The sequence below is a fragment of the Danio aesculapii genome, chromosome 18, assembly GCF_903798145.1.
Source record: "Danio aesculapii chromosome 18, fDanAes4.1, whole genome shotgun sequence".
NCBI classification, from domain to species: domain Eukaryota; kingdom Metazoa; phylum Chordata; class Actinopteri; order Cypriniformes; family Danionidae; genus Danio; species Danio aesculapii.
In genome coordinates this window covers 28,140,638-28,166,658 of record NC_079452.1, presented here as the reverse complement: position 1 = coordinate 28,166,658, position 26,021 = coordinate 28,140,638, and the positions used below count along the sequence as shown (strand labels likewise).

At 34.0% G+C, this 26,021-nt stretch overlaps 1 protein-coding gene across 1 annotated transcript in view; it reads right to left on the bottom strand.

Annotated features, from left to right (window-relative positions):
• Positions 1–25,802, bottom strand: part of myo7aa (myosin VIIAa) — a 90,024-nt gene extending 64,222 nt beyond the window's left edge. The window contains exons 1-14 of the mRNA XM_056478618.1: positions 25,698–25,802; positions 23,318–23,431; positions 18,956–19,108; positions 16,365–16,549; positions 13,419–13,540; positions 12,715–12,857; positions 10,759–10,872; positions 8,455–8,608; positions 7,529–7,605; positions 6,002–6,121; positions 5,775–5,917; positions 4,312–4,522; positions 3,458–3,593; positions 3,122–3,228 (exon numbers count right to left, since the gene is read on the bottom strand). Coding sequence (XP_056334593.1) covers positions 3,122–3,228; positions 3,458–3,593; positions 4,312–4,522; positions 5,775–5,917; positions 6,002–6,121; positions 7,529–7,605; positions 8,455–8,608; positions 10,759–10,872; positions 12,715–12,857; positions 13,419–13,540; positions 16,365–16,549; positions 18,956–19,108; positions 23,318–23,431; positions 25,698–25,802 — 1,884 coding nt within the window. The remainder of the gene's footprint in view (positions 1–3,121; positions 3,229–3,457; positions 3,594–4,311; positions 4,523–5,774; positions 5,918–6,001; positions 6,122–7,528; positions 7,606–8,454; positions 8,609–10,758; positions 10,873–12,714; positions 12,858–13,418; positions 13,541–16,364; positions 16,550–18,955; positions 19,109–23,317; positions 23,432–25,697) is intronic.
• Positions 25,803–26,021: the final 219 nt, after the last annotated feature.

The following is a 26,021-nucleotide window of genomic DNA, read 5'->3' as shown; positions in this document are numbered from 1 at the left end:
CACATCTAACATTATAATGAAAGCTTTTGATTACTTTCCTAACTTTTTATGCTCATTTAGGACGAAATTAGTTGTGTTTGGAAAAAACCCACCAAGATCGACATCTTTAGATAGTATTATTATTAATTATATGTGTATGTCTGTTCAAACACGCACCCAAAACCCAGACTTTCACTCCGCTTCAAATCGCGTGTACAGAATCCGTAAGGGAAACAGCGTCTGTTTATCACTATGGAGCGTGCAGCTGACCGTCATGCACCGCTATATGACTGTTTTGAAGATAGGGTATATGCCGAAGCATGCTAATAGGACTTTTAATTTGCCAGTAACCTGGGTTAATCGCTTCCAGTCAATTGTATGCCAATGCAAAAATCGACACTTTTAAGGTCTGTTTTCTTTAAAAATCAGCAATCTCCACTGGCTGAGTGATATCTGATATAAAGTGGGTCTCAGATTATACAAGAAGCACTGCGTTAAATTACATTTTTCCCCACCATGTCTTTATAATATGAGCATTTATTTTACCCCAGTATATTCAATGGAGCTTCTGCGCTAGCCTGCCGATTATGCCGGCGCGTGCGAGTAAACGGCTTTTTGTCTTGTTTTACGCTTGAACAACTAAATGAATGCCAAAGTTTATTTACCTGATTGTAATTTAATTACATTACAACATCGATGCTGTAAAAGGAACCATATAAAATGGAAAAAGCTCACAATAACAGGTCACCGGAAGTTTATCAGTATGGGAAAAACACTAGCTCGGCATATACCCTATTGCATAAGAAGGGGAGACGGCACCTGTAATGAAAAGGAAAGGGAATCCCGCCGTTTTTATATTTATTTCAAAGTGTTTTCATGCCTAAACAAAGCGAAAGCACAGAACAGACTCACATTTAAGAGCAAAGGGCGGCCTCTGGTGGTTCGGCGGTATGGGTTGTGTATAGGGAGGCTCGGCTCTTTAATGTTTATTTGCCACCCTTCAGAGAAAGACTGAGAATACGGGAGAAATACGGGAAATACTTTTACAGGATGATAGCGGGATAGAACTGTAAAATACGGGAGGATCCCGGGAAAAACGGGAGGGTTGACAGGTATGATGATGAACACAGTTTCTATAATTATACTTTATTTACAGATAAAGGTCTGTGGTTCTGCACACAATGACTTTATCTTGCTGGAGTTTATGGCCGCTTCACTTCAGGATGCATCAATGCTGTTCTGTAGGTCTATTGGAGACATTTACAAATACTCCTAGCAAATATAAGAAATGTTGGAGACATACTCGTTACATAAACGCACTAAATCACACTTCAGCAGTGTTTATTTGAGAGCGCACTAGAAAATCGTGCTGCACAACATTGAATTAAACTGATCAAAAACAGCAGTAACGACACTCAAGACTTTTAAATTATTATTTTAATAATTATTCTAATTAAAAATATTATTTTAATTAGAAATAACACATTATCACAGTTATAAACAGCCACTGTGTTATAGGGAATGATACTAACAGTGATCAGATTGTATAAGCAAAGTCATATTAGATAAATTATGCAGAATAATAGCATTGGTACTGTAGATACGGACTAGTGTCTACTCGTTGTTTGAAACTAAGGTGTGCAGTATGAATGTTAATTTATTATCGCCTTTTTATATATGTAATTTATTTTATAGCATGAAGAGCTCTGCTGTGACGTGTGATTTTTTAAAAATAAAGTCTAAACAAACAAACAAAAAATAGATAATCATTCACTTAAAATGGAAATAAAACTAGCATGAGGTTAGTCTTATTTATTAGTAATTAAGTTAAAATATAATACGAGTGAACTCACTCTTCATTACAGCAGGTGTGGCATATCTACTGTTAAAAGCATGAACTATGTATTAGTTATTATTATTATTACGTTTACCACTGATCTTATTTCAGTTTTACCTTATGAAGTGAACCAGCTTTGCCAAGACTGTCAGACAAATAACCACATAAAAACTGACAAAACACAGAGAAAAAAAGAGGGAACGGTAACCAGATATATATATATATATACTGTATATATATACACACACACATATATATATATATCAATATAATCAAATATATTCAATCTGTTTATGTTGACCACACAGAAAGGACTATATCTTTTTGACAATTTAAAGTATTTTATCAAATATGTTTTCATTCATTTATTCATTCATTCTCCTTCGGCTTAATCCTTTATTTATCAGGGGTTGCCACAGTGGAATGAACCGCCAACTATTCCAGCATATGTTTTACGCAGCGGATGCCCTTCCAGCTGCAACCCAGTACTGGGAAACACCCATTCACACTCACATTCAGACACTCCGGCCAATTTAGTTTATTCAATTTACCTATAGCACGTCTTTTGACTGTGGGGGAAACCCACGTCAACACTGGGAGAACATGCAAACTCCACACCGAAACTCCACACCAGCCAGGACTCGAACTAGCGACCTTCTTGCTGTGAGGTGACAATGCTAACCACTGAGCCACCGTGCCACCCAGTACTCATTCATATGTGATCTTTTTTCTCACTTTATGTAGAACTTCTGAGCAAAGGTTTGATTAAGAATGTAGAAATATTAAATAAATATGTAAAATGAAATATAAAACACTATATACATATAAAATAGAAATATAATACTTTTTAAAAACTAATTATTGCAGACCCAACATAAAATATTGATAAATAACATGACAAATGTAAACAATGTGCTTATAAGCTTGCAGCTTTCTTGCTCAACCAAATGAGGAAAAGAATGTAACCACGGGACATTATTTTGCAAAAAATAAACAAATAATATGAAATAAAGCATAATATGAAACCATAGATTCCTTATTTAGTCTATATTAATATAGACTAGTCTCCTTAGATAGATTCCTTATTTAGTCTATATATATATATATATATATATATATATATATATATATATATATATATATATATATATTATTTATTTAAAGTATCATTGCTTATGAGGGAGGTTATAAAGATTATAATCTAGTCTAAAAATGTATAAAATAATAGATCTATGTCTGTATATGTAATAAAAAATAAACGAGATAAGTTAGAGAATAAATAAATAGAATGAATAAAGACGTTACCATAGCGACATCCGCCTGAAAGATCTGCTTGATGAACTTGTTTTTAGAGGAGTGAACGAGCTGAATGATGTCACCATGCAGAGTGTCTCGATTCTTCTCCAGAAAACCTGCACACACACACACATTCACATTAAATATTTACATCAATACACTAATACTCTACTAATACTACCTGTCCGTCTGTCTTTTTATCTGTCTGTCCCTCTATTAGTCTGCCCGTCTCTTTATATGTTTATCTATCAGTCTGTTCATCTATCTGTCTGTCCGTCCGTCCATCCATTTATCTAAAAATATTAAATGCATTTGAATACAATGTATTGCATGAAGGACACCAACCTCTGGTCTCGTAGTAAACCACTCCAGCAAAGTGCTGGATCCCAAACTGTGTTTCATAGGTGTTTTTGGGTGGGATGTAGTTTGTGTTGAGCTTGTGTTGAGAGTTGAGTTTGTTAAGCATGGTGGTATCTGTGCCCTAAAACAAGCAAAGTTTATTAATATACCACATTTCCTTCACAAAAACAAGCGCATTTACATAAACAAGACATAAAAGAATCACATAAGAATTAAAGAGGGCCTATTATTCCCCTTTTTCCAAGATGTAAATTAAGTCTCTGCTGTCCCTGAGTGTGTATGTGAATTTTCAGCTTAAACGATGTTTTAGAACTCTTTAAAAAATGCCCCTTTTAGACTTTGGTCCAAACCGTGCCGTTTTGGTGACTGTCGCTTTAAATTCAAATGAGATCGTGCTCCAAGCCCTATTTTTTAAAAGGGCGGAGCTAAAAATGCCTATGCATCAGCATAGCAGCTGATTCAAAACAGCTGCTTCTCACTCAGGGCTGTCTATGCTAATGAAGCAGAGATTGTCACTAATGAGTAGGGAATTTTCCTCTCATGACACGAACAAAGGGAAAATGTCAATTAAAATGTTTCTGTGGTTTTTATCAAGGGTTACTCTTTAATTAAATAGTTTTAACCATTAGAGTCTGGCTATATTTACAGACTGTTGCCACAAAACTGTGCTTAAACCCCTTATAAAAATGATTTCTGAAGATAAAATAGGCTAAAAAGGAATATAAAAAAGACAATAATAGTGTGACCTGTTTGACGTAGCACGCACACACACACACACACACACACACACACACACCCACACACACAGATAATGAACATAAAGAACAAGTTTCTCGCACCTTTGGAAACTTGCTCTCCTCGTCGATGAGAGAGATGATGTTCATGGGCTTTATGGCGATCATGTCTAAAGCGTCCTGGTTGTCTGTGAACTCGATGTGCTGCCAGTTGATGTTCTCCAGGTTATATTCCTCCTGCTCCAGCTTGAACACATGACGGACGAAAAACTGCTGCAGGTTTTCATTGGCAAAGTTGATGCACAGCTGCTCAAAGCTAGACGAGAGACAGAAAAATAAATCACAAATACATAAAACAGGCAGATACATAAAATAAAATTTGTAAACACATAAGATGGGTGTAATATTTGAACAAATATTATTTATTATTATTAAGTAGAATTTATTTAAAATGTGAATTAACACATTGTTCATGCAATAAAATTACAATTATTAATATTTATTATTATTATTTATACATTAATTGATATTACTGATTGTCCAAAAATTTAAATATTTATGTGTGTGCGTGTGTAAAATGTAACTATTTTTAATATATATACTTCTTTTTGTATTTAATTGTCATTTTATGTATTCATTTATGTAATTAAATTTCCTTTTTACATATTAAACTAGTTCTAATTTTAATGTATTTTGTTAAATATATTACTTAATAAACTAATTTTACTATAATAAACTAAAATATTAGCAAATGCATTAAATAACTATATTTTTAATAATAATTTATAATCCAGCATATCAACTATTAAATGTATTTGCATGTCAAATAAATTAAATGTAAATACATTTGCTTTATTACATTTAATTTATTGAACATAAAATGTATTAAATATACAATTTCTTACTTTTTATTTTAAATGAGGAACTTTTTTAATAAAAGTGAAAAACTAATTATCCTTTTTAATATTAAATGAATATATATATATATATATATATATATATATATATATATATATATATATATATATATATATATATATATATATATATATATATATATATATATATATATATATATATATATATATATATATATATATACACACATATATATATATATATACACACATATATATATATATATATACACATATATATATATATATATATATATATATATATATATATATATATATATATATATATATATATATATATATATATATATATATATTTTACTTAATAAAAAAATTAATGTAAAAAGATTAAATAAATTATTTAATATTTCTTAATGTATTAAGCTGTATTCAATATAATTAATATTTTCAATAATTATAAATGCATTAACTAGTAAATAAATTAATTCAAAAAGTCAAGTCAACTCAGCTGGAATTGAATCTAGATTAAAAAAAAAAAAAGAACAAAGCATTTTATATTTAAATCAAACACAATTAGACCAGCAAATTATTAGTAATAAAACAGGCCCTATTTTCACCAATTATGGTGTGCACAACATAGCACATGTGAATATTTGATCATGTTGAAGTATCTGCATGCATGTTTTCTACCTGTTAACCATAAAGTTCTCGAAGCCGAATATGTCTAATAGGCCGATGGATCTCCGCACCACTTTCAGCTCCAGAGATGGAGGTTTATAAATGGCTGCGTTGATTTTCTCAACAATCCACACAAACAAACGGCCATAAATGCCCTGTGCAACACAAACCGCTAGTTAGACACTGTTAACATCGTGCAGACGGTTGGTTAGTTAGCTGTATCATTGAGATGGTTTTACCTTAACAAAAGCGTCCCTCACGTCCAGTGCCTGTTCAATGCTGAGCGGAGTGGACACGGTCTCTCCACGCGTTATTATAGTTCGGCTGGTCAAACAGTTCATCAGATCTTTCAAGTCCACCTGTCAAAATGCAGCATCATTAATTTTCCTTCGGCTGAGTCCCTTATTGATCAGGGGTCATCACAATGGAATGAACCGCCAACTATTCCAGCACATGTTTTACGCAGCGGATGCCCTTCCAGCCACAACCCAGTACTGGGAAACACCCATACACACTCACATTTACACACACATACACTATGGCCAATTTAGTTTATTCAATTCACCTATAGCGCATGTGTTTGGACTGTGGGGGAAACTGGAGCACCTAAGGGAAACCCACGTCAACATGGGGAGAACATGCAAACTCCACACAGAAATGCCAACTGGCTCAGTCGGGACTCGAACTGGTGATATTCTTGCTGTGAGGTGACAGTGCTAACCACTCAGCCACCATGCCGCCCAACACAGCAACATCACTTTTTAATCATTATTATTTATGACTAATCTCTTAAGACTGGGCGTCACGGTGGGGCAGTGGGTAGTACAATTGCCTCACAGCAAGAAGGTCACTGGTTCGAGCCTCAGCTGGGTTAGTTGGCATTTCTGTGTGGAGTTTGCATTTCTTTATGATGATCCTAGATTAATAAAGGGACTAAGCTGAAAAGAAAATTAATGAATGAATCTCAAAGATGAATATTTTACTAATATTTCTATTAATCTGTTAGGACTAATATATCTTAAAAACAGCCTCACAGCAAGAAGGTATGTTCTCCCTGCTTTCGCATGGGTTTCCACCGGGTGCTCCGGTTTCCCCCACAGTCCAAAGACATGCAGTACAGGTGAATTGGGTAGGCTAAATTGTCCGTAGTGTATGTGTGTATGTATGAGTGTATGGATGTTTCCCAGAGATGGGTTGCGGCTGGAAGGGCATCTGCTGCGTAAAATCGTGCTGGATAAGTTCATTCCGCTGTGGCAACCACGGATTAATAAAGGGAGTAAGCCGAAAAGAAAATGAATGAATGAATGAATGAATATATATATATATATATAAAAAATGTATATTACACACACACACACACACACACACACACACACACACACACACACACACACACACACGGTTATTTTATTTTTTTTCTTCCCAATTTGTTTTAGATAGTAAATATTATATGTAAATGTATAATAAATTTGATAACTCATCAGAAAGATAGTAATTAAGAAATTATTTTTGTGTGTGGGAAAATTCACAAATGTTCTGTTTTAAATACTAATTATCAATTGCTTATTTTCATTTTAGTCACAAGATGGCGCTCAAACCTCTTATTAGTTTTGCCCAAACATAAACTAGCATGCTACATGTTGACAATAACAGTGAAATAATCTCCAACTAAATTCTATATTCATGTATTATTTGGCTTTGATTTAACGTTAATATGCATGTAAATCAGCTTCAGACCATCCAGACTCTGTGGTACATCATCTTACCTCCAGTAAAACAGCAGCGGTGGTGAGATCTGAACAGCGCACCACCTCACAGGCATCCAGGTTATCATATGTGCGGGCTGAGATGGCAAATACACAGTTTAAGTGCTAGTGTAGTTAAGTCACATTTATATGTTCAGTCTGAATACAGTTTTAGCTCTAAAGCAGCACAAAAAAACAACAACAGTGTGTGTATTCATTCCATTTAAATGTGGAGGCTTATTTCCATCTCAAAATAAACATCTAAAACACAAGCAACTGCTTTATCACAGAATTAAAACAGTTTTTCAGTCTATATTTGATCATTTCTTCCCTAAAATGATAACATTTTGTTAGACCTTTTCCTTCAAATTGCAAGTTTATGTCTTATAATTATTATTGGTTCTCTTAGTTTTTCTTTTTCCCCATTCAAAATTACCTATCACAGTTTTGACCCTTTGCTCCTGAATTGTTTAATTAAATCCTTTAATTGAACATATATCCTTCAGAATTGACAGCTTTCACCTTTTCCTCAGAAATTGTGAGTGTAAATCTCACGGTGCAGAGTTGATCAGTTTTTGATTTTGATCTTGTTATGTTTTTTCCTCACAAACAGTTCTTATTAAATCACAGATTACATCTTGCAATTTGGACTTTTCCTCAGAATTGTGATTTTACATCAGCTTATGTCTAACAATTTAGCATTTTTACTTCAGAATCTCAATTGTTTCTGTCACTAAATACAAAAAACAAAATGGTAATGTCTTCATTTAACCTCTTAATGAATTTTTAGACATTTATAGTCACAATATAGAGTTCAAATCTTACATTTCAGAGTTTACGACTATACACAGTTAACGCAAAAAGTCAGCAGTAAACTCGAAATTAAAACAAGTAGTAGTTTCCAGACAAAAACTAAACATCTGTTTTAATATAATGAATAAACTGACCCTCGTAATGGAGGTTGCCCATGTGCAGAATAGCTGCCAGCAGCTTGGAGATCTCCCAGTTCTCCTTATCGGTGAACATGAGCACCTTCATGGCCGATCTGATGTTGGAGTATTCCTTCTGATCATCTCGACCGTCGCAAACAGTGCAGTTCCCCTGAGTTAACACAGATAAGACTTTAGAGACCTGCAGGACAGATCTGATCATATCTGGAAGATCATTTAACACTGGAAATATGCACCTCAGCCTACATTTTTGCAAATTGCAAAATACACTGCTTTGAGATAGCTTTGTTGTACGTTTACATATTTGTGAAGCTGCAATTGGTTAATTAGGGTACGTTTTGATGTACGTTTCAGATGACAAATCCACTAGAGGGTGCTGTTTACATTTTTCCAAATATGAAGTACGTTACTTAGGGTACGTTTTGTTGCACATTTCAGATGACAAGGTTAATTATGGTACGTTTTGATGTACGTTTCAGATGACAAATCCACTAGAGGGTGCTGTTTACATTTTTCCAAATATGAAGTATGTTACTTAGGGTAAGTTTTATTGGACATTTTAGATGACAAGGTTAATTATGGTACGTTTTGATGTACGTTTCAGATGACAAATCCACTAGAGAGTGCTGTTTAGATTTTTCCAAATATGAAGTACGTTACTTAGGGTACGTTTTGTTGCACATTTCAGATGACAAGGTTAATTATGGTACGTTTTGATGTACGTTTCAGATGACAAATCCACTAGAGGGTGCTGTTTACATTTTTCCAAATATGAAGTACGTTACTTAGGGTACGTTTTGTTGGACATTTCAGATGACAAGGTTAATTATGGTACGTTTTGATGTACGTTTCAGATGACAAATCCACTAGAGGGTGCTGTTTACATTTTTCCAAATATGAAGTACGTTACTTAGGGTACGTTTTGTTGGACATTTCAGATGACAAGGTTAATTATGGTACGTTTTGATGTACGTTTCAGATGACAAATCCACTAGAAAGTGCTGTTTAGATTTTTCCAAATATGAAGTACGTTACTTAGGGTACGTTTTGTTGGACATTTCAGATGACAAGGTTAATTATGGTACGTTTTGATGTACGTTTCAGATGACAAATCCACTAGAGGGTGCTGTTTACATTTTTCCAAATATGAAGTACGTTACTTAGGGTACGTTTTGTTGCACATTTCAGATGACAAGGTTAATTATGGTACGTTTTGATGTACGTTTCAGATGACAAATCCACTAGAGGGTGCTGTTTACATTTTTCCAAATATGAAGTACGTTACTTAGGGTACGTTTTGTTGGACATTTCAGATGACAAGGTTAATTATGGTACGTATTGATGTACGTTTCAGATGACAAATCCACTAGAGGGTGCTGTTTACAATTTTCCAAATATGAAGTACGTTACTTAGGGTACGTTTTGTTGGACATTTCAGATGACAAGGTTAATTAGGGTACGTTTTGATGTACGTTTCAGATGACAAATCCACTAGAGGGTGCTGTTTACATTTTTCCAAATATGAAGTACGTTACTTAGGGTACGTTTTGTTGGACATTTCAGATGACAAGGTTAATTATGGTACGTTTTGATGTACGTTTCAGATGACAAATCCACTAGAGGGCGCAGTCTACAAAATTTCAAATATGAGATGCGTTACTTAGTTTACGTTTTGTCAGATGATAAATCTTCTAAAAGGTGCTGTCTACATTTTTGTGAATTTCAAATATGCTATTTAGGATACATTTTTTGCATGTTTCAGATGACAAATTCACTAGAGGGCGCTGTCAACACATTTGTGTATCTGAAATAAGTTACCTAAGGTATGTTTTATTTTGTTTTACATACACGTCCAAGTCTTTTACACATCCAAGTTCAGATCACCTAGGGAACGACCGACCCAAACCCTTCCCTAAACCCAACCAATAGTGTTTTCAAAAGCAAACAAAATAAAATTGAACTGCGACCACGTAGATACCTAAATTTTACATAGCTTTTATCTCTATGTGGAAGTGTACTTCACCTGACTCAACCGGACTCAAACACCGTAACACTATACAAAATACTGAGCAAACTGACCACAGCAGAAAAATATAGGAGTATAGAGATATGTGCTGAAAACGTATTCAATTACTAATCATAGACACTGTTACGTTGTTTTGTGGTATTTAGTTGTGTTGTGTAACTGCCCCCTAGAGTTCATTTTAAACATACAAATGCCAGTCAGTCTATGTTGAAGTCCATTTTTGTGTAGGCTGAAGCATGTATATTCAATGTGCGCCTGTGTTGATCATCACTCACTATAGTGAGGTAAGTGTAGTCTGTGGCTTTACTCAAACCCAGCTGCTTCTTCTGGTCTGGAGTCATTCCCTTCAGCATACAGTAGAAAATGTGGTAGTTTCTCTCATCACGGGCCTGCATGGATGCAGAAAAACAACATTTCACACATTTTGTTCTGCAAAACAAACGTATTGTAGGCTATAAAAAAACCTACACCAGGTCAATTTAAGTTTTTAACTTAAAATAAACTTTGTTTTGTTATATGGGTCAAATATGAAACACTTCCCATTTTGGTGTGTGCATACAATTAAATCTATGAACATTTTATATAGCATATTGATAGCAAATTAAGAGCTTTAATGTTCCAAAGAACATTAATGAAAGATAAAAGCTAAAAAAATGTTATATCAGAGGTATTTTTATGTACAAATGATAAACATATTTATCGAGAATGTTTACATTTGGCCAATTCATGTTTTCTCTGGTCTGCTAGCTACCTCATTTTAATTTTAAAATTATTTTGATGTCCATTTTTATCTTTGACCCATTTAGATTTTTAAAAAGAAATGTATTTATTTAATCTTCAAGACCACATTAAATTGAGCTAAAGTGGCAATAAGCTGAAAATTCAGCTTTACATTTTAAAATACATTAAAATTGAAAACATCTGACATTACCTGTTATAATAAAAACAAATCATCAAACACTATTAAATAAACTGATCAAATAAAATACTTCGATCTGGGTGACATGGTGGCTCAGTGGTTAGCACTGTCACTTCACAGCAAGAAGATTGCTGGTTCGAGCCCCAGCTATGTCAGTTGCCATTTTCTGTGTGGAGTTTGCATGTTCTCCCCGTGTTGGTGTGGGTTTCCTCCGGGTGCTCTGGTTTCCCCCACAGTCCAATCACATGCGCTATAGGTGAATTGATTAAACTAAATTGGCCATAGTGCATGTGTGTGAATGAGTGTGTGTGGATGTTTCCTAGTACTGATTCTGCTGTAGCGACCCCTGATGAATAAATGGACTAAGCCGAAGGAAAATGAATGAATGAACGAAATTCTCTGATCGCTGGATTTACTGATTACAAAATCAGATATCAAATATCAAATGAATTAGATTTTTCCCAGAAATTTACAATTGGTCAAAATAACAAATGTTTTTACTTGCTGTGATTAAAAATCTGTATTATTTCACCAAATATTGATTTCTTAAAAATGAATATAAACATCGACAAACATATTGAAATCTGTATAAATAAATATAGAGTGGAGAACATGAGACTGATTCCTGTGACGCCTTCAGAGACAGATGAGTCTTCGCTGAGGCCAGCTTCCAGCCTCCGCCACTGAGACTGCAGCTCTGCACAAGACGTTTGGCCAGTGGAGAAATTAAAATGATCGTGCCCAACTGAGCCTGGTTTCTCTCAAGGTTTTTTTCTTCACTTTCACCATTAGTGAAGTTTTTTTTCCCTCTCCGCTGTCGCCACTGGCTTGCATGGTTCAGGATCTGTAGAGCTGCGCATCGTTGGATTTGCAGTTCAATATTTGGACTCTCAGTAGTGATTATTAAACCACACTGAACTGAGCTCAACTGAACTGAACTTAAACACTACAAACTGAACTACACTGTTCCTATTTACTGTGACCTTTTATGTGAAGCTGCTTTGACACAATCTACATTGTATAAGCGCTATACAAATAAAGGTGAATTGAATTGAATTAAATCAAATTCAACATATTAAAATATTAAATCTAAAAAAAAAGTTATTGTATGCAAAAAAATCTAAAATTTTGGTAAAAAACATCATTAGCAGTTTACAGAATCAAACAAAAATGACTTTTTACTCAGTCATAACTTTATCCATAGTAAATCCAAATGATTTTAGGTGGTCTCCTAATGTTTACATGTTTCTAAAACATATTAACTCGAAGCACTTCTCAGTGTTTTGTCCTATTCTAAAAAGCGTGTTCACACCTGTCGACACACTCTGGATTTCTCCAGAAGATACTGCTCGATCTTTGCTCCCTCTATGGCTCCTCTTTTGTTGAAATGAATGTCGATGTACTTCCCAAAGCGGCTTGAGTTGTCGTTTCGGATGGTTTTAGCATTTCCAAAGGCTGTCGGATAAAGGATAAAAAGCAATTCCAGCATTATGGATGTGACATTGGCAGTAAAAATATCAAATTTACAGAGAAAGTATATTTGACCAAAAAAGTATGCAAATTTACAGTATACAACATAGAAATACTGTGAATTAAACTGCACAACCCAAAAAGAAAATATTGGCTCTCTATAGAACAAATATTTTGTATATTATTTTACATTTATGGGTAAATAAAGCTCTGTAATGGCTGTGACAGATGTGAAATTGGCAGTTTTTGGGGTTTGTCAATGTTTTCAAACTATTCGATTTGATTTAGTAGGGACATTTGAGCATTTTTTATCAAGGTGCAAATTAAAGAGTACTCCTAATAATGCTTGACCCCATCTAAATGACGTCAAAACAAGATGGTTGGGGGGTCAGCCATTTAAATAGTAAGAAATAGTTTGCTCTGATCTGTATCTTAAATAATAACATCAATAATTAAAATAATAGATAATAAAAATATTCTATGACAAGTTTGATATTTGTATGTAATAGCTGTAGAGCAGAATGTAATCTTGAGTGTTTCTTTCACCTTCCAGGATGGGATTTGCCTCCAGCACCTGCTGCTCGATCCAGGAGTGCTGCCCACTGATGGCTGCCAGAAACTGCAGAATCAGTTTGGTGCTTTCTGTTTTTCCAGCTCCAGATTCACCACTGATGTGAAACACACAGGAAAACATGCACAAATTTTTGTCATTTTATTCCAATTATTATATTCTATCTATTATTTTATATAGTTTTATTTCAATTAAGCAAAATACTTTTTTGGAGACAGCCATAATGAAAACATCCATACTCAACTATTTTAGTCATTTTATTTCAATTAGTTTTTTATCTAACAATTTACTTTTGCTCACATTTAATATTTTGTGATAGTCACAATGAATATGCATTATTTAAAGTTTTTTTTTTGCTTCTTTATTCTGACACAATATTTTTATTATTATTTATTTGAAATACACACAATGAAGCTAAAAATGTAAGATTTTTTAAATATTTATTTACATTTCTTTATTACAAACAAATAAGTATTATTTATTTATTTTAAATGACACATAATAGCTGATCTAATTAGTAGATAAAATGAATATAATGGTTTTATTATTTAATTATAAAATATTTAAATAAAAACTACTATTACACATACATTTAAATTAAGTATTAAAGTAATACTTAAGTATTAAGTATTCTAAGTATTTTAGCTGCAAATTTTCCATCTAATATTTAAATTTTGTTTTCCGCTAATTTCTACAAAACAATATAAAACATTTTTCAAGAATTTTAGTTTCAGAAACATTTTTGCTTTTTTGTTTGTGATAACCATATCATGAATATTCCTTCATTATGACCATTTATTTAAAAAAATATTTCATGAAACAAATTATACAACAATGATATAGTTATACAATTATGATTATTGTTTTAATTAAAATTTTACACATATACCTAAATAAACAGTTGACATGGCAGCATTGATAATTTTAGCTCTTTTTAATTTTAGCTTTTTAGTAACAAAAGCTGTACGTTTAGTTACCAACAACACTGATTATAGTAAAGCATGGATTATAGTGCCATTTAAACCTCTAATGTTTAGATATCCAGTCCAGGGGTCTATTCCATAAACCAAGCTTAGAGAAAAAGCCAGGCTTATTTTGGTAAGTCAGGTTTATTAATGGCGGATTCGGTTTCATAAAGTAAATTTACAATAGTTCAAACTCCGTTACTCTGGCAACTTATGCTGGGAACCTAGCCTGGTCCAGGGCAGGTTAACTCTCAGGCTAAGTCTTAAGTTCAAGCTTAATCAAGGTATAATTAACATTCACCTGCCGTAACTTGACGCCATTTTTATTCACTTAACCTCTTAATAATGATTAAAACTTTATAGTCACATAATAGTAAATATCTATACACACCAAACATCTTTAAGAATAGAATTACATATTCATTTAAATTCAAATAAGTTATTACAAATGAAACAAATACAAACTACAGCATTTCAACTACATTTTTATTGATTTTTTTTAGTTTCTGTTGATTTTTTTTCCTGTTTATTAAACTTTATTTAATATTTTCCCCCAACATATTAATTTAGGTGTACTAATTTTTAGACTGTGAACTTCATTTTTTTATGTTAGATTAGTTCCAAATTTTGCTTTGGTACTGAATAATCTAATGTATATGCACAAAGATATTGTAAAGCATCCTCTAGAAAATATTAATTTAAAAGAGAGATCTGTGAGGGGTGTACTGTGCAATATATACATATATACATATACATATATACATTTATATATATACATATATACATATACATATATACATGTATACATGTATATGTATATATGTATGTATATATATAAATTTATATATATATATATAAATTTATATTTATATTTATTTATATATATATATATATATATATATATATATATATATATATATATATATATATATATATATATATATATATATATATATATATATATATATATATATATATACACATGAATGACAAAAAATGAACAAAGAAAATAATATTAACAAAGCACTGACTGATATTAAGAAGTAGGCTACACTTCTCAAAAAATGACTTGTAAACCCTGAGAGGAATAATCGGGAGATGAATCCGGGCTGAGCAGTAGCCTCACTTTAATATAAAGATATTTTCCCACAGGTCTCAGGAAACACAAGTGTCAAAGGAAAAGCAGCAATATGCAGCGGTTTCAGGAGCAAATTAAAAATCCCGCAGCTTGTGCGTGCACGGCACTTTGTAGCCATTATTTTAAACCTTATATGCTGATGTTAAGCACATTTTGAATGTTACAGCGAGCCTGCAATGCATTCAAACTTTTTCTTGCAAGCAACAATTGGCAGTAAGCGCACATTCTCTCTTTCTCTCGCTCGCGAGCGCACGCAAGCACAATTTCAATATATTGTGACAAATGTTTAATTTAACATTAATAGGCCTAAATAATGGCCTATATTTTAAAATCTGCAATTTCCTGTCAGCCTTCTCTCTTTCTTTGTTGCAAGCCGTACTGTAGTTTTGAATTATTATGTTTAAATGATCATATGTTTGAACTCTAAAAACAAACGCGGCTCACTCGCTGTGAACATAGCTGTGTCTCATTTCAAAACTCTTTCAGTTCTCATAGTTGCCATGGTAGCACACAACATAATTAATGCATCTATGCTCGACCTTCAGAGTTTCACGACAGTAACGTGCACGAGCAGTAATCTAGATTATTTCAACTGAACTCAGATTAGTTAGATCAAATAATCTTCAACTTGTTGTTAAGGAACCAATTTAAGCGTTGACGTTTAGTTCGGCTCATTGAAGTCAGGTTTTGGACTTTAATCCTCGCTTTTCTAAATTACTTTTATGAAACAGACCCCTGATCCTTAACAAATAGAAAATAAACAAATAGACTGACATACAGCATATCCTCTCATGGATTCTGAATATAAAGGCTCTGACCTGATGATGCAGCACTGGTCTTTGTTGTTGCGCTGCATGTTGAAATAGCAGTTGTCTGCAATGGCGAAGATGTGTGGAGGCATTTCTCCGATCTTTTTATTGGTATAAAGGCGAATCTGGTCTGCTGTGTAAATGGGAAGCAGCTGATACGGGTTTACAGCCACTAAGATGGACCCCGTATATGTCTGTGAAGGACAATAACAGAGGAACGTCAGGAGGAAAGATCTGGTTCTTTGCTCAAACAGTGTAAACAATCCCATCAGGACATTACAACACAAAGATAAACAGCTTTTATTGCCTTAAACAGTCGTGCAACAAGTTTTATGTAACACCGAGAGCTCAGTGCATGTAAAAAACATGCAGTTATGAACATATGAAGGCACATACAGTAATATCCAGTGTCCTCCACTAATAGCAAAATAGCAAAAGGCTAAAGAAATGGGACATTTTCCCAGCCTTTTGTTATATAATATGAATAATATCATATTTGTGAGTATTATTAAAGGACACTGCACTGGTGATGAAGAGGATCATGGGAGGATGGTGTGTGGTTTTCAGCGGTGTGTATCAATGTCTGTTACCGCAGACAGCAGAGCCATAATGAAACGCAGCACCGTAATGAACACACACTCATTCAGAGCCAACAGTGAACATGCGCTTGAAGACCAAACTCACCCGACCACCACAGTTGGTCTTCAGACAGAGGAGAAATAGACAACCAGAGCAAAGAGAGAGAGAGTTAAAGACAGAAAGATGAGCAAGGACACCTGAAAGAGCTCTAACTCATTGAACAGGGAATAAAAGTGTTTCATATATAATATAAGAGCAGAGAGCAGAGAATATAAACACAGCAGAGCAGATAACTCCGTGTTAGAGAAATATGATCAAAATCAAAACAGGCTACAGAAAAACCTTGATGAATTCATATTTTGTCTTTGTAATAATGACCTGATAGATCAAAAAAGAATTTTGTTTGTTTGTTTATTAGAATAATTATGCAAAATAGAAATAACATCATAATTATGATTATTTAGAAAACAATACTAAGTGTTAAGAAAGAAGATTTTATGACAAAATAACAATAAAATCATAAATAATACAATAAAATAAGTATTATTTGTGAATATTTTAGAATTAGCAACTTAAATTAAAAGTTTTTATTTTGATATAATAATGACATTGATTATGTATATGTGTGTGTGTGTATTTATATATATATATATATATATATATATATATATAAATACACACACACACATATACATAATCAATGTATATTATAATTATGTGTGTATATATATGTATATATATATATATATATATATATATATATATATATATATATATATATATGTATATATATATGTATATATATATATATATATATATATATATATATATGTATATATGTATATATATGTATATATATATATATATATGTATATATATATGTATATATATATATGTATATATATATATATGTATATATATATGTATATATATATATGTATATATATATATATATATGTATATATATATATATATATATATATATATATATATATATATATATATATAGATATATATATATATATATATATATATATATATATATATATATATATACACAGTATATATACACACATAATTTAAATGATTAATTAAGGTAACACACACACACACACACACACACACACACACACACACACACACACACACACACACACACACACACACACACACACACACACATACATACATACATACATACATACATACATACATACATACATACATACATACATACATACATACATACATATATATATATATATATATATATATATATATATACATATGCACAAATATATATATATATATGCACAAAAGAAATAATATAAAATATATTACAGGAAACTATAATTGTGTATATTTATTTTTATTTGATATGGTACTGAAAAACAAAATATTGGTGAACCTAAATAATATGTATTGTTATTCATTTATGAAACTACATAATAATAATAATAATAATAATAATAATAATAATAATAATAATGTAATCGAAAACTACAATTAATTTCTCAATGATTTCTGGACTACATACAGTTGAAGGCAACATTATTTTAATTTTAACTTACCAAGTGATTTTATATATAATTATATATCATACATACATACATACATACATATTTATAACAAAACTGTTAAGGTCAATAATATTATGTCCATAAGAATTTTTTTTGATTGGCTACAGAACACTGCTGTCCAATGTCTTGCCTAATGCCTTTAAATGTCACTTTAAGCTGAATACAAGTGTCTTGAAAAATATCTAGTCAAATATTATGTTCTGTCATCATTACAAAGATAAAGGTTTTTCAGTTAAACGATTATTAGAAATTAATTATTAAAACATTCATGTTCAAAACATGACCGTGTTCTCTCTATTAAACAGCACTTGGGAAATATCTGAAAAAATTCACATTTCACAGAAGGACTGAAAATTTGGTCTTTAACTGTATATATTCTAATGTCAGCTGATGTAACACAGCAGAGGCCTTCAGTACAGCAGATAAATCAGTGTAACTCACATAGATGAGGTGTTCTCGGTATCGGATGAGCAGATTTCGGAGGATTCCTGCCTCGTTCAGATCCCCCAGCCGGATCATGTCCTCCACGCCGTGAATGGAGGTCGGGTGCATCGGCTTGATGTTGGTGGCATTTTGAGGAGAGATCCAGTGTTCCTGGAAATAATGCAGATTTAATACAAAACACCATAAAAAACTCATAATAACTACAACCCGAAGTCAGAAAAGTTGGGACAGTAAAATGCAAATAAAAAAAGAAAGAAGTGATTTCTAAATTTACTTTGACTTGTATTTCATTGCAGACGATGCAATAAACATTATTTAATGTGCTCCTCGTGATTTTTATTGTTTTGGGGTGTTTTTCCAAATCAAAAGTTTTCTAATTTTGGTTCTTGCAAAACATTTTTTTAAAAAGTTGGGCCAGGAGATATTCAGGGCTAGTAATCAGGTAAACTAGTTAAATATTGATGTGATTTGAAACAAGTGATGTCAACAGGTGATTGTAATTATGATTTGGTACAAAAGTAGCATCCAAGAAAGGTCTAGTCCTTTAGGAGCAAAGATGGGCCGAGGATCACCAGTTTGCCAACAAATACATGAGAAAATTATTGAAATATTTAAAAAGTCATAGAAAGATAGGAAAAGATTTGGATATTTACCTTCAACAGTGCATAACATCAGTTAAATATTTAAGGAATCTGGGAAATTTCAGTGCATAATGGCCCATTTCCACTGAGTGGTACGGTTCGGTTTGGTACGCTTTTATGGCCGTTTCCACTGTCAAAAAGCGTGCCGAACCGAACCATACCGTACCACTTTTTCGGCACCCTTTCGAAAGGGTACCAAACACGAGAAACAGTACCAAAAGGCGGAGCCACATGCGCAGCTGAACTCTATTGGTTTACAGAAAACAAAAAACCCGCCATGTTTTAAATACACAGCAGACAAGCCGAGACATTACAGCGAAATGATTTATACATACAATAACGAGCCATGGTCGACCTGGGCTCAAACAAACCTTGTCGTCGTCTTGATAAACAGCCACAAAGCCAAGAAGAAGAGCAGATTTACCCTGTGTCCCGTAGTTTTTTACGAGCCAGTCTGAGGCGCGAGCAGTTTCGCTTTCTTGCTAGCGCTCGCGCGTCTAAACCTGTCTAGACGTGCTTTTGAAACCCGATCCTGTCAGACACTGACAAACGCGAGAGTGAAGCGTGAAGAAACAAAGGAGAAGCTGAAAAAAAGAAGCACATTATTATTCAGCAAACATGAACAAAATGCCATGTATAACTAAATTATTATCTTCACCGTTTGAACTAATATGAACCGGGAATGACGGAATTACTGTCTAACAGAGGCTACATGTGCTGCTGAAGATTACAGACACAGATGAGAGGTTTTCACTGACTGTAGGCTATAATTTGTGTTGTTTTGAACCTAAATACGTACGAAATGTCTGCTGTGTGTAGTTCTTCTGTAGTTGGTAACATAAGGGAGACTGTAAGGGGCTGTATGTGTTTATATATGTTCATTTATTTATTTATTTAATATAATTACAGACGTTACAGTAGGCTGTTTCGCACTGTCATTGATCTGCAGTTATAATCAACTCATGTTCATTGAAAAGTTACTAATAAACATTTCTACAAGTATTTATGTGTGTAAAGCATCTGTTTTGAGAGGTGCTTCTCATATGATATGTGAGTGACCTGTACAGCTTTAATGTAGACATTTCCTCGAGCGAGAATGACGTCGACTGAAACTTTCTGTCATACACCACGCCCACCAAAAGGGTACCCTTGGTAGTGGAAACGCAAGCCTGATAAAGGTGACCCGTACCAAACCGAACCGTACCGTACCAGTCAGTGGAAACGAGCCAAAAAGGACAAAGGTGCAAGCCTAAGCTGAATAACCGTGATCTCTGATCCCTCAGGCAGCACTGCATCAAGAATCCTCATTCATGTATCAGCGATATCAGCACATGGGTTCAGGACTACTGTGGCAAACCTTTGTCAAGTACCACAATACGTAGTTACATCCACAAATGCCAGTGAAAACTGTACTGTGCCAAATGAAAGCCCTATGTTTACAGTGTCCAGAAACGCCATCAACTTCTCTGGGCTCAGAGGCCTCTGGGACGGACTATCACACAGTGGAAACTTGTACTATGATCAGATCAATCAGTAATTTCTGGTGTTTTTCACACCAAAGACACTTCATAACTTGGTGTGTTCAGTTTGTGAGGAAATGTGACAGATTTACATACTGAGAGGTAATTGGACATGTCTTCACACGTGCAATGCTGTGAAAGGTAAATGGAAAATGTACAAATGCGGAACGTTTTTGCTTTGTTGCAGTTGTTTTTATCATCAAAGCAATATTAATAATGCATATTGAGGTTACAGACTTTCAGCAATCTTCAGAATATCACCTTTTGTGTTCAACAGAAGAAAGAATCTCATAAAGGTTTATAACCACACCAGGGAGAGTCAATAGTGAGAAAATGTTCATTTTTGGGTGAACTGTCCCTTCGAGCACACACTTATCTCAGATCCATTCATCCAGACATTTTAATCGGATTCGCAAAGTTGTTTGAAGAACCAAATAATGCCTTTTGAATTTTCCGGGTTTCTGAGCAGCGGAGGTCGTCATAGTTGGTAAACTTAGAGCGCAGAGAATGGGAGAGTAAATCAAATAATTTTTTTACAATCCTTTTTGCTGAAATAATAAAAGAAAAACTCCACAATGGTGTTATGAAGACTTTCAGAGAACAAAAATTGTCTAATGGCTCGTTTCCACTCACTGGTACGGTATGGTACGGGTCACCTTTATAAGGCTTGCGTTTCCACTAACAAGGGTACCCTTTTGGTGGGCGTGGTGTATGACAGAAAGTTTCAGTCGACGTCATTCTCACTCGAGGAAATGTCTACAGTAAAGCTGTACGGGTCACTCACATATCATATGAGAAGCACCTCTCAAAACAGATGCTTTACACACATAAATACTTGTGTAGAAATGTTTATTAGTAACTTTTCTATGAACATGAGTTGATTATAAATGCAGATCAATGACAGTGCGAAACAGCCTACTGTAACGTCTGTAATTATATTAAATAAATAAATAAATGAACATGTATAAAACACATACAGCCCCTTACAGTCTCTGATATGATACCAACTACAGAAGAACTACACACAGCAGACATTTCGTCCGTATTTGGGTTAAAAAACAACACAAAATATAGCCCACAGTCAGTGAAAACCTCTTATCTGTGTCTGTAATCTTCAGCAGCACATGTAGCCTCTGTTAGACAGTAATTCCGTCATTCCCGGTTCATATTAGTCCAAAAGGTGAAGATAATAAGTAAGTTAATCATGGCATTTTGTTCATGTTTGCTGAAAAGTAATGTGCTCCTTTTTTTCCGGCTTCTCCTTTGTTTTTTCGCGCTTCACTCTCGCGTTTGTCAGTGTCTGACAGGATCGGGTTTCAAAAGCACGTCAATAATCAAGAGCAGGTTATTATCATCAGATGAAGAAGTTTGTTTTTTCAGATATAATGTTAGAGACGTGCGCGAGCGCTAGCAAGAAAGCGAAACCGCTCGCACCTCAGACTGGCTCGTAAAAAACTACGGGGCACAGGGTAAATCTGCTCTTCTTCTTGGCTTTGTGGCTGTTCATCAAGACGACGACAAGGTTTGTTTGAGCCCAGATCGACCATGGCTCGTTTTTATATGTATTTATAATTCCGCTGTAATCTCTCGCTGTGTATTTCAAACATGGCGGGTTTTTGTTTTCATTCTGGCTTGTTGCGTAAGCGAATGACATATCTCTGTAAACCAATAGCGTTAAGCTGCGCGTGTGGCTCCGCCTTTTGGTACCCTTTCTCGTGTTTGGTACCCTTTCGAAAGGGTGCCGAAAAAGTGGTACAGTACGGTTCGGTATGCCTTTTAACAGTGGAAACGGCCATAAAAGCATACCAAACCGTACCTTACCACTCAGTGGAAACGGGCCTTGAGACTAATAGCGGCAGCCAGAAGAGAGAACAATGTCAAATTTACTGTCCTCCCTATACATGCTGCATTACAAACACCTCACACAAGCGGTAATATGTTTTTGCAATTTGATGCTAAGATGATATAATGCATGCATAAATTCATATAAATGTTCAAACTAATGACTCTTAGACGCGTCATAACGGTCTTGTGAAAAGGGTTCATAAGTAAGAGAGAAGTTATTAGGATTACCAGATCCAGGATCTACTTAAACATCTTAGATCATTTAAGCGAGGTGCAAAGAACAGACCCCAGTTCTGGCATGAATGTTATGCATATATGAAAACAAAAACAGTGTTCATTCGTCATTAACTTACATTTCCTTCGTCATCCAGAACTTGAATCTGTCCAGAATCACAAAGTTTCACGACGGCTCCAATCGGGACCTCAAACTCATGACCCGTCTTCAGGTCCAGCCAGACATAATCGCCCTGAAACACAGTGCAGACCATCAGACATCTCTAAGTGTTATTTTAAAATAGGAAAAAAAATATATATAAATAAAAAGATATATTCCTTAATAAAATCGAATGGATACGCATAAAATTCAATAAATCAATGGATGGATACAGGGCTGGACTGGGACAAAATAAATCAGCCCTGGCATTTTGGGACAATTCTGCCCATTAATTAATGTTGCCAACTCCCATTCTATAAAAGCAAAAAAGCTATATATAGGAAATGATGAGAGCTGACGAATTAAAAACTTAAAAAACTTCATTTATTATTATAATAAAATTATAATCTACATTGGAAGTCCATCTTGTGTGTGCCTATGTGTTTTAAGGGAGCCTATATTAAATAATGAACATAACAAAAATTGCTGGCTGATGCACACAGTTAATATTGATTACCAAAACAGAGCTAAATAATAAAAGCTATGTGTCACAGACCCTAAATAATGTTTAACTCAACAATGAAACATCAAACATAGATTAAAGATTGTATATAGTCAATCAAATTAACTTAATCAATTAAAAAAAAAACGCAACAAATATTTATTTGGGCCCAAACTACAAAACTAAATGTACAAAAATAGTATTAGTTTTGCTTAAGTTGCACACTAGTTTGGTCATGAATAAATATCAATATAACTATATTCTGTAAATATTATTGTAACTATATAGGCCTATCATCCTGACAATCAAAAACAAAATGCCATGATATCTCATGCGATTGTCTTCTGACCGAGTGCATCTTAAAATACATGAATGGCACTCCTTACAGAGCTTGAGATGCATACAGTTCTTTAGGATCTTTATAATTTGTAAAATAAGACTTGCAGGTTAGGATAACAGCATAGGAAGTTGGCCTTGGTGTAGATGAAAAGTTTTTTTTTTAAAAAGTATGTTTATATAGACAGTTAACCATCTAACTAGATCGAATAGACAGGAATATATTGATCTGTGGAACAGTTGCCGATCTGCTCCGCGCTGCAGACGTAAAATGCAAATGCCTGCTCGCCGCTTCTGCCCTCCATACGCGCGCATGGGGTGAGAAACAGGCGTGATGCTCGACTATTTTGACGAATACACACCGACGTTGCATGATTACACAGAGCCCAAAATGGAAGCCCCAATGTCAATAAAGAAAAGAACCAATGGGCTGCAGATTATGTTACATGGGACGGTCTGTCCGAAAAAGAAACATCTTACTTTCAGAGAGTCACAGATCACAGCATCGTCAATTAATAAGGCAGAAAAAAAACGATAGCCTGCTAAGTGTTTTATGGGCCGATCAGATCATAAGAAGATGATCAGCCCGGCCCAAAAAGTACGTCGGCCCAGCGGGAAACTACCAGATGGCCAGTCCACCTCTGGATGGATATGCAAGTATTATTGCAATATAATTAAAATACAGCTTAAAAAATAGCTAAAATTCTAAATATTACGTTTTACTGTGCATTTTTATTTTACTTACTAGTTGATTTTAATAACGCTGCATCGCAGAGCACATTATTTGTAAATTAGTCTGACATCATCGCTGTGACATCATCAGTGCATGATGTAACACAAACCTTCAGGTCTGATTATCAACAAATTAAACAGCACACCTCTCCTCAACTGTGTTTCCTGTTCCTAGTAATTATTAACATTTTATAAACGTATATAATAGTAACATTTGTATAAAACTTACAATGGAAACCAATAAAAAAGTTCAACTAAATGTTAATTAGAAATGTGGCCTTGGCAAATAGATGAAATATTAATGCACCAGATTATTTCTCAAAGGTATAGTTACCACAAAAATGACAATTCTGTAATCATCCTATACTGCAAGTCAATGGTGACTCAAAACTGCTCAGCATTTTGCGTTAGATTCACTTGACATCATATTTATATATTTTTGTTTCTTTGCTGCTTTGATTACTTCTATTGTTCTTATTTTAAGTGTCTACCAAAAATGTACATGTAAATTTAACCACCATCACTCCACATACACACACATGCAGCAATCTTTGAAGACTCTTTCTGTACAGACTGTATATATTATCCCTCTTCCCATAAACCCAACAATCTGCATTTTTACTTTCAAAATACTTCATTTGGGGTGATTTATGAGCTGTTTTCCTTATGGGGACCAAAACAAATGTCCCCAGAAGGTCAAAATATATTGGTACTGCTATACTACTTTGGTCCCCACAATGTGAGGAATACAGTGCGCACACACACACACACTCATATATATATATCGTACCGGTAGGAGCGTTGAGTGTTTAAACACAGTGTTGACATTTCTCAATAAAGCCCACTTGGCCTGATCCTTCTCATAGAGATCCACATAATCCCGACGCTTGTACATCCTCACCACATCAAACTATAATCCATGCAAACGACAGAAATCCAAACACACACATCCACACACACACGCTTCATCAACTAATGTGTGTGTGGATGCAAACACCATCCAGAGCACAAAAAACGCTTCCTTCCAAGGCCGACGACAGCATAAAAATACATTCATGCACAAAAAATTCAATAAAAACTCAAAAACTCCTGTTCCTGAATGTGCACGATCTTT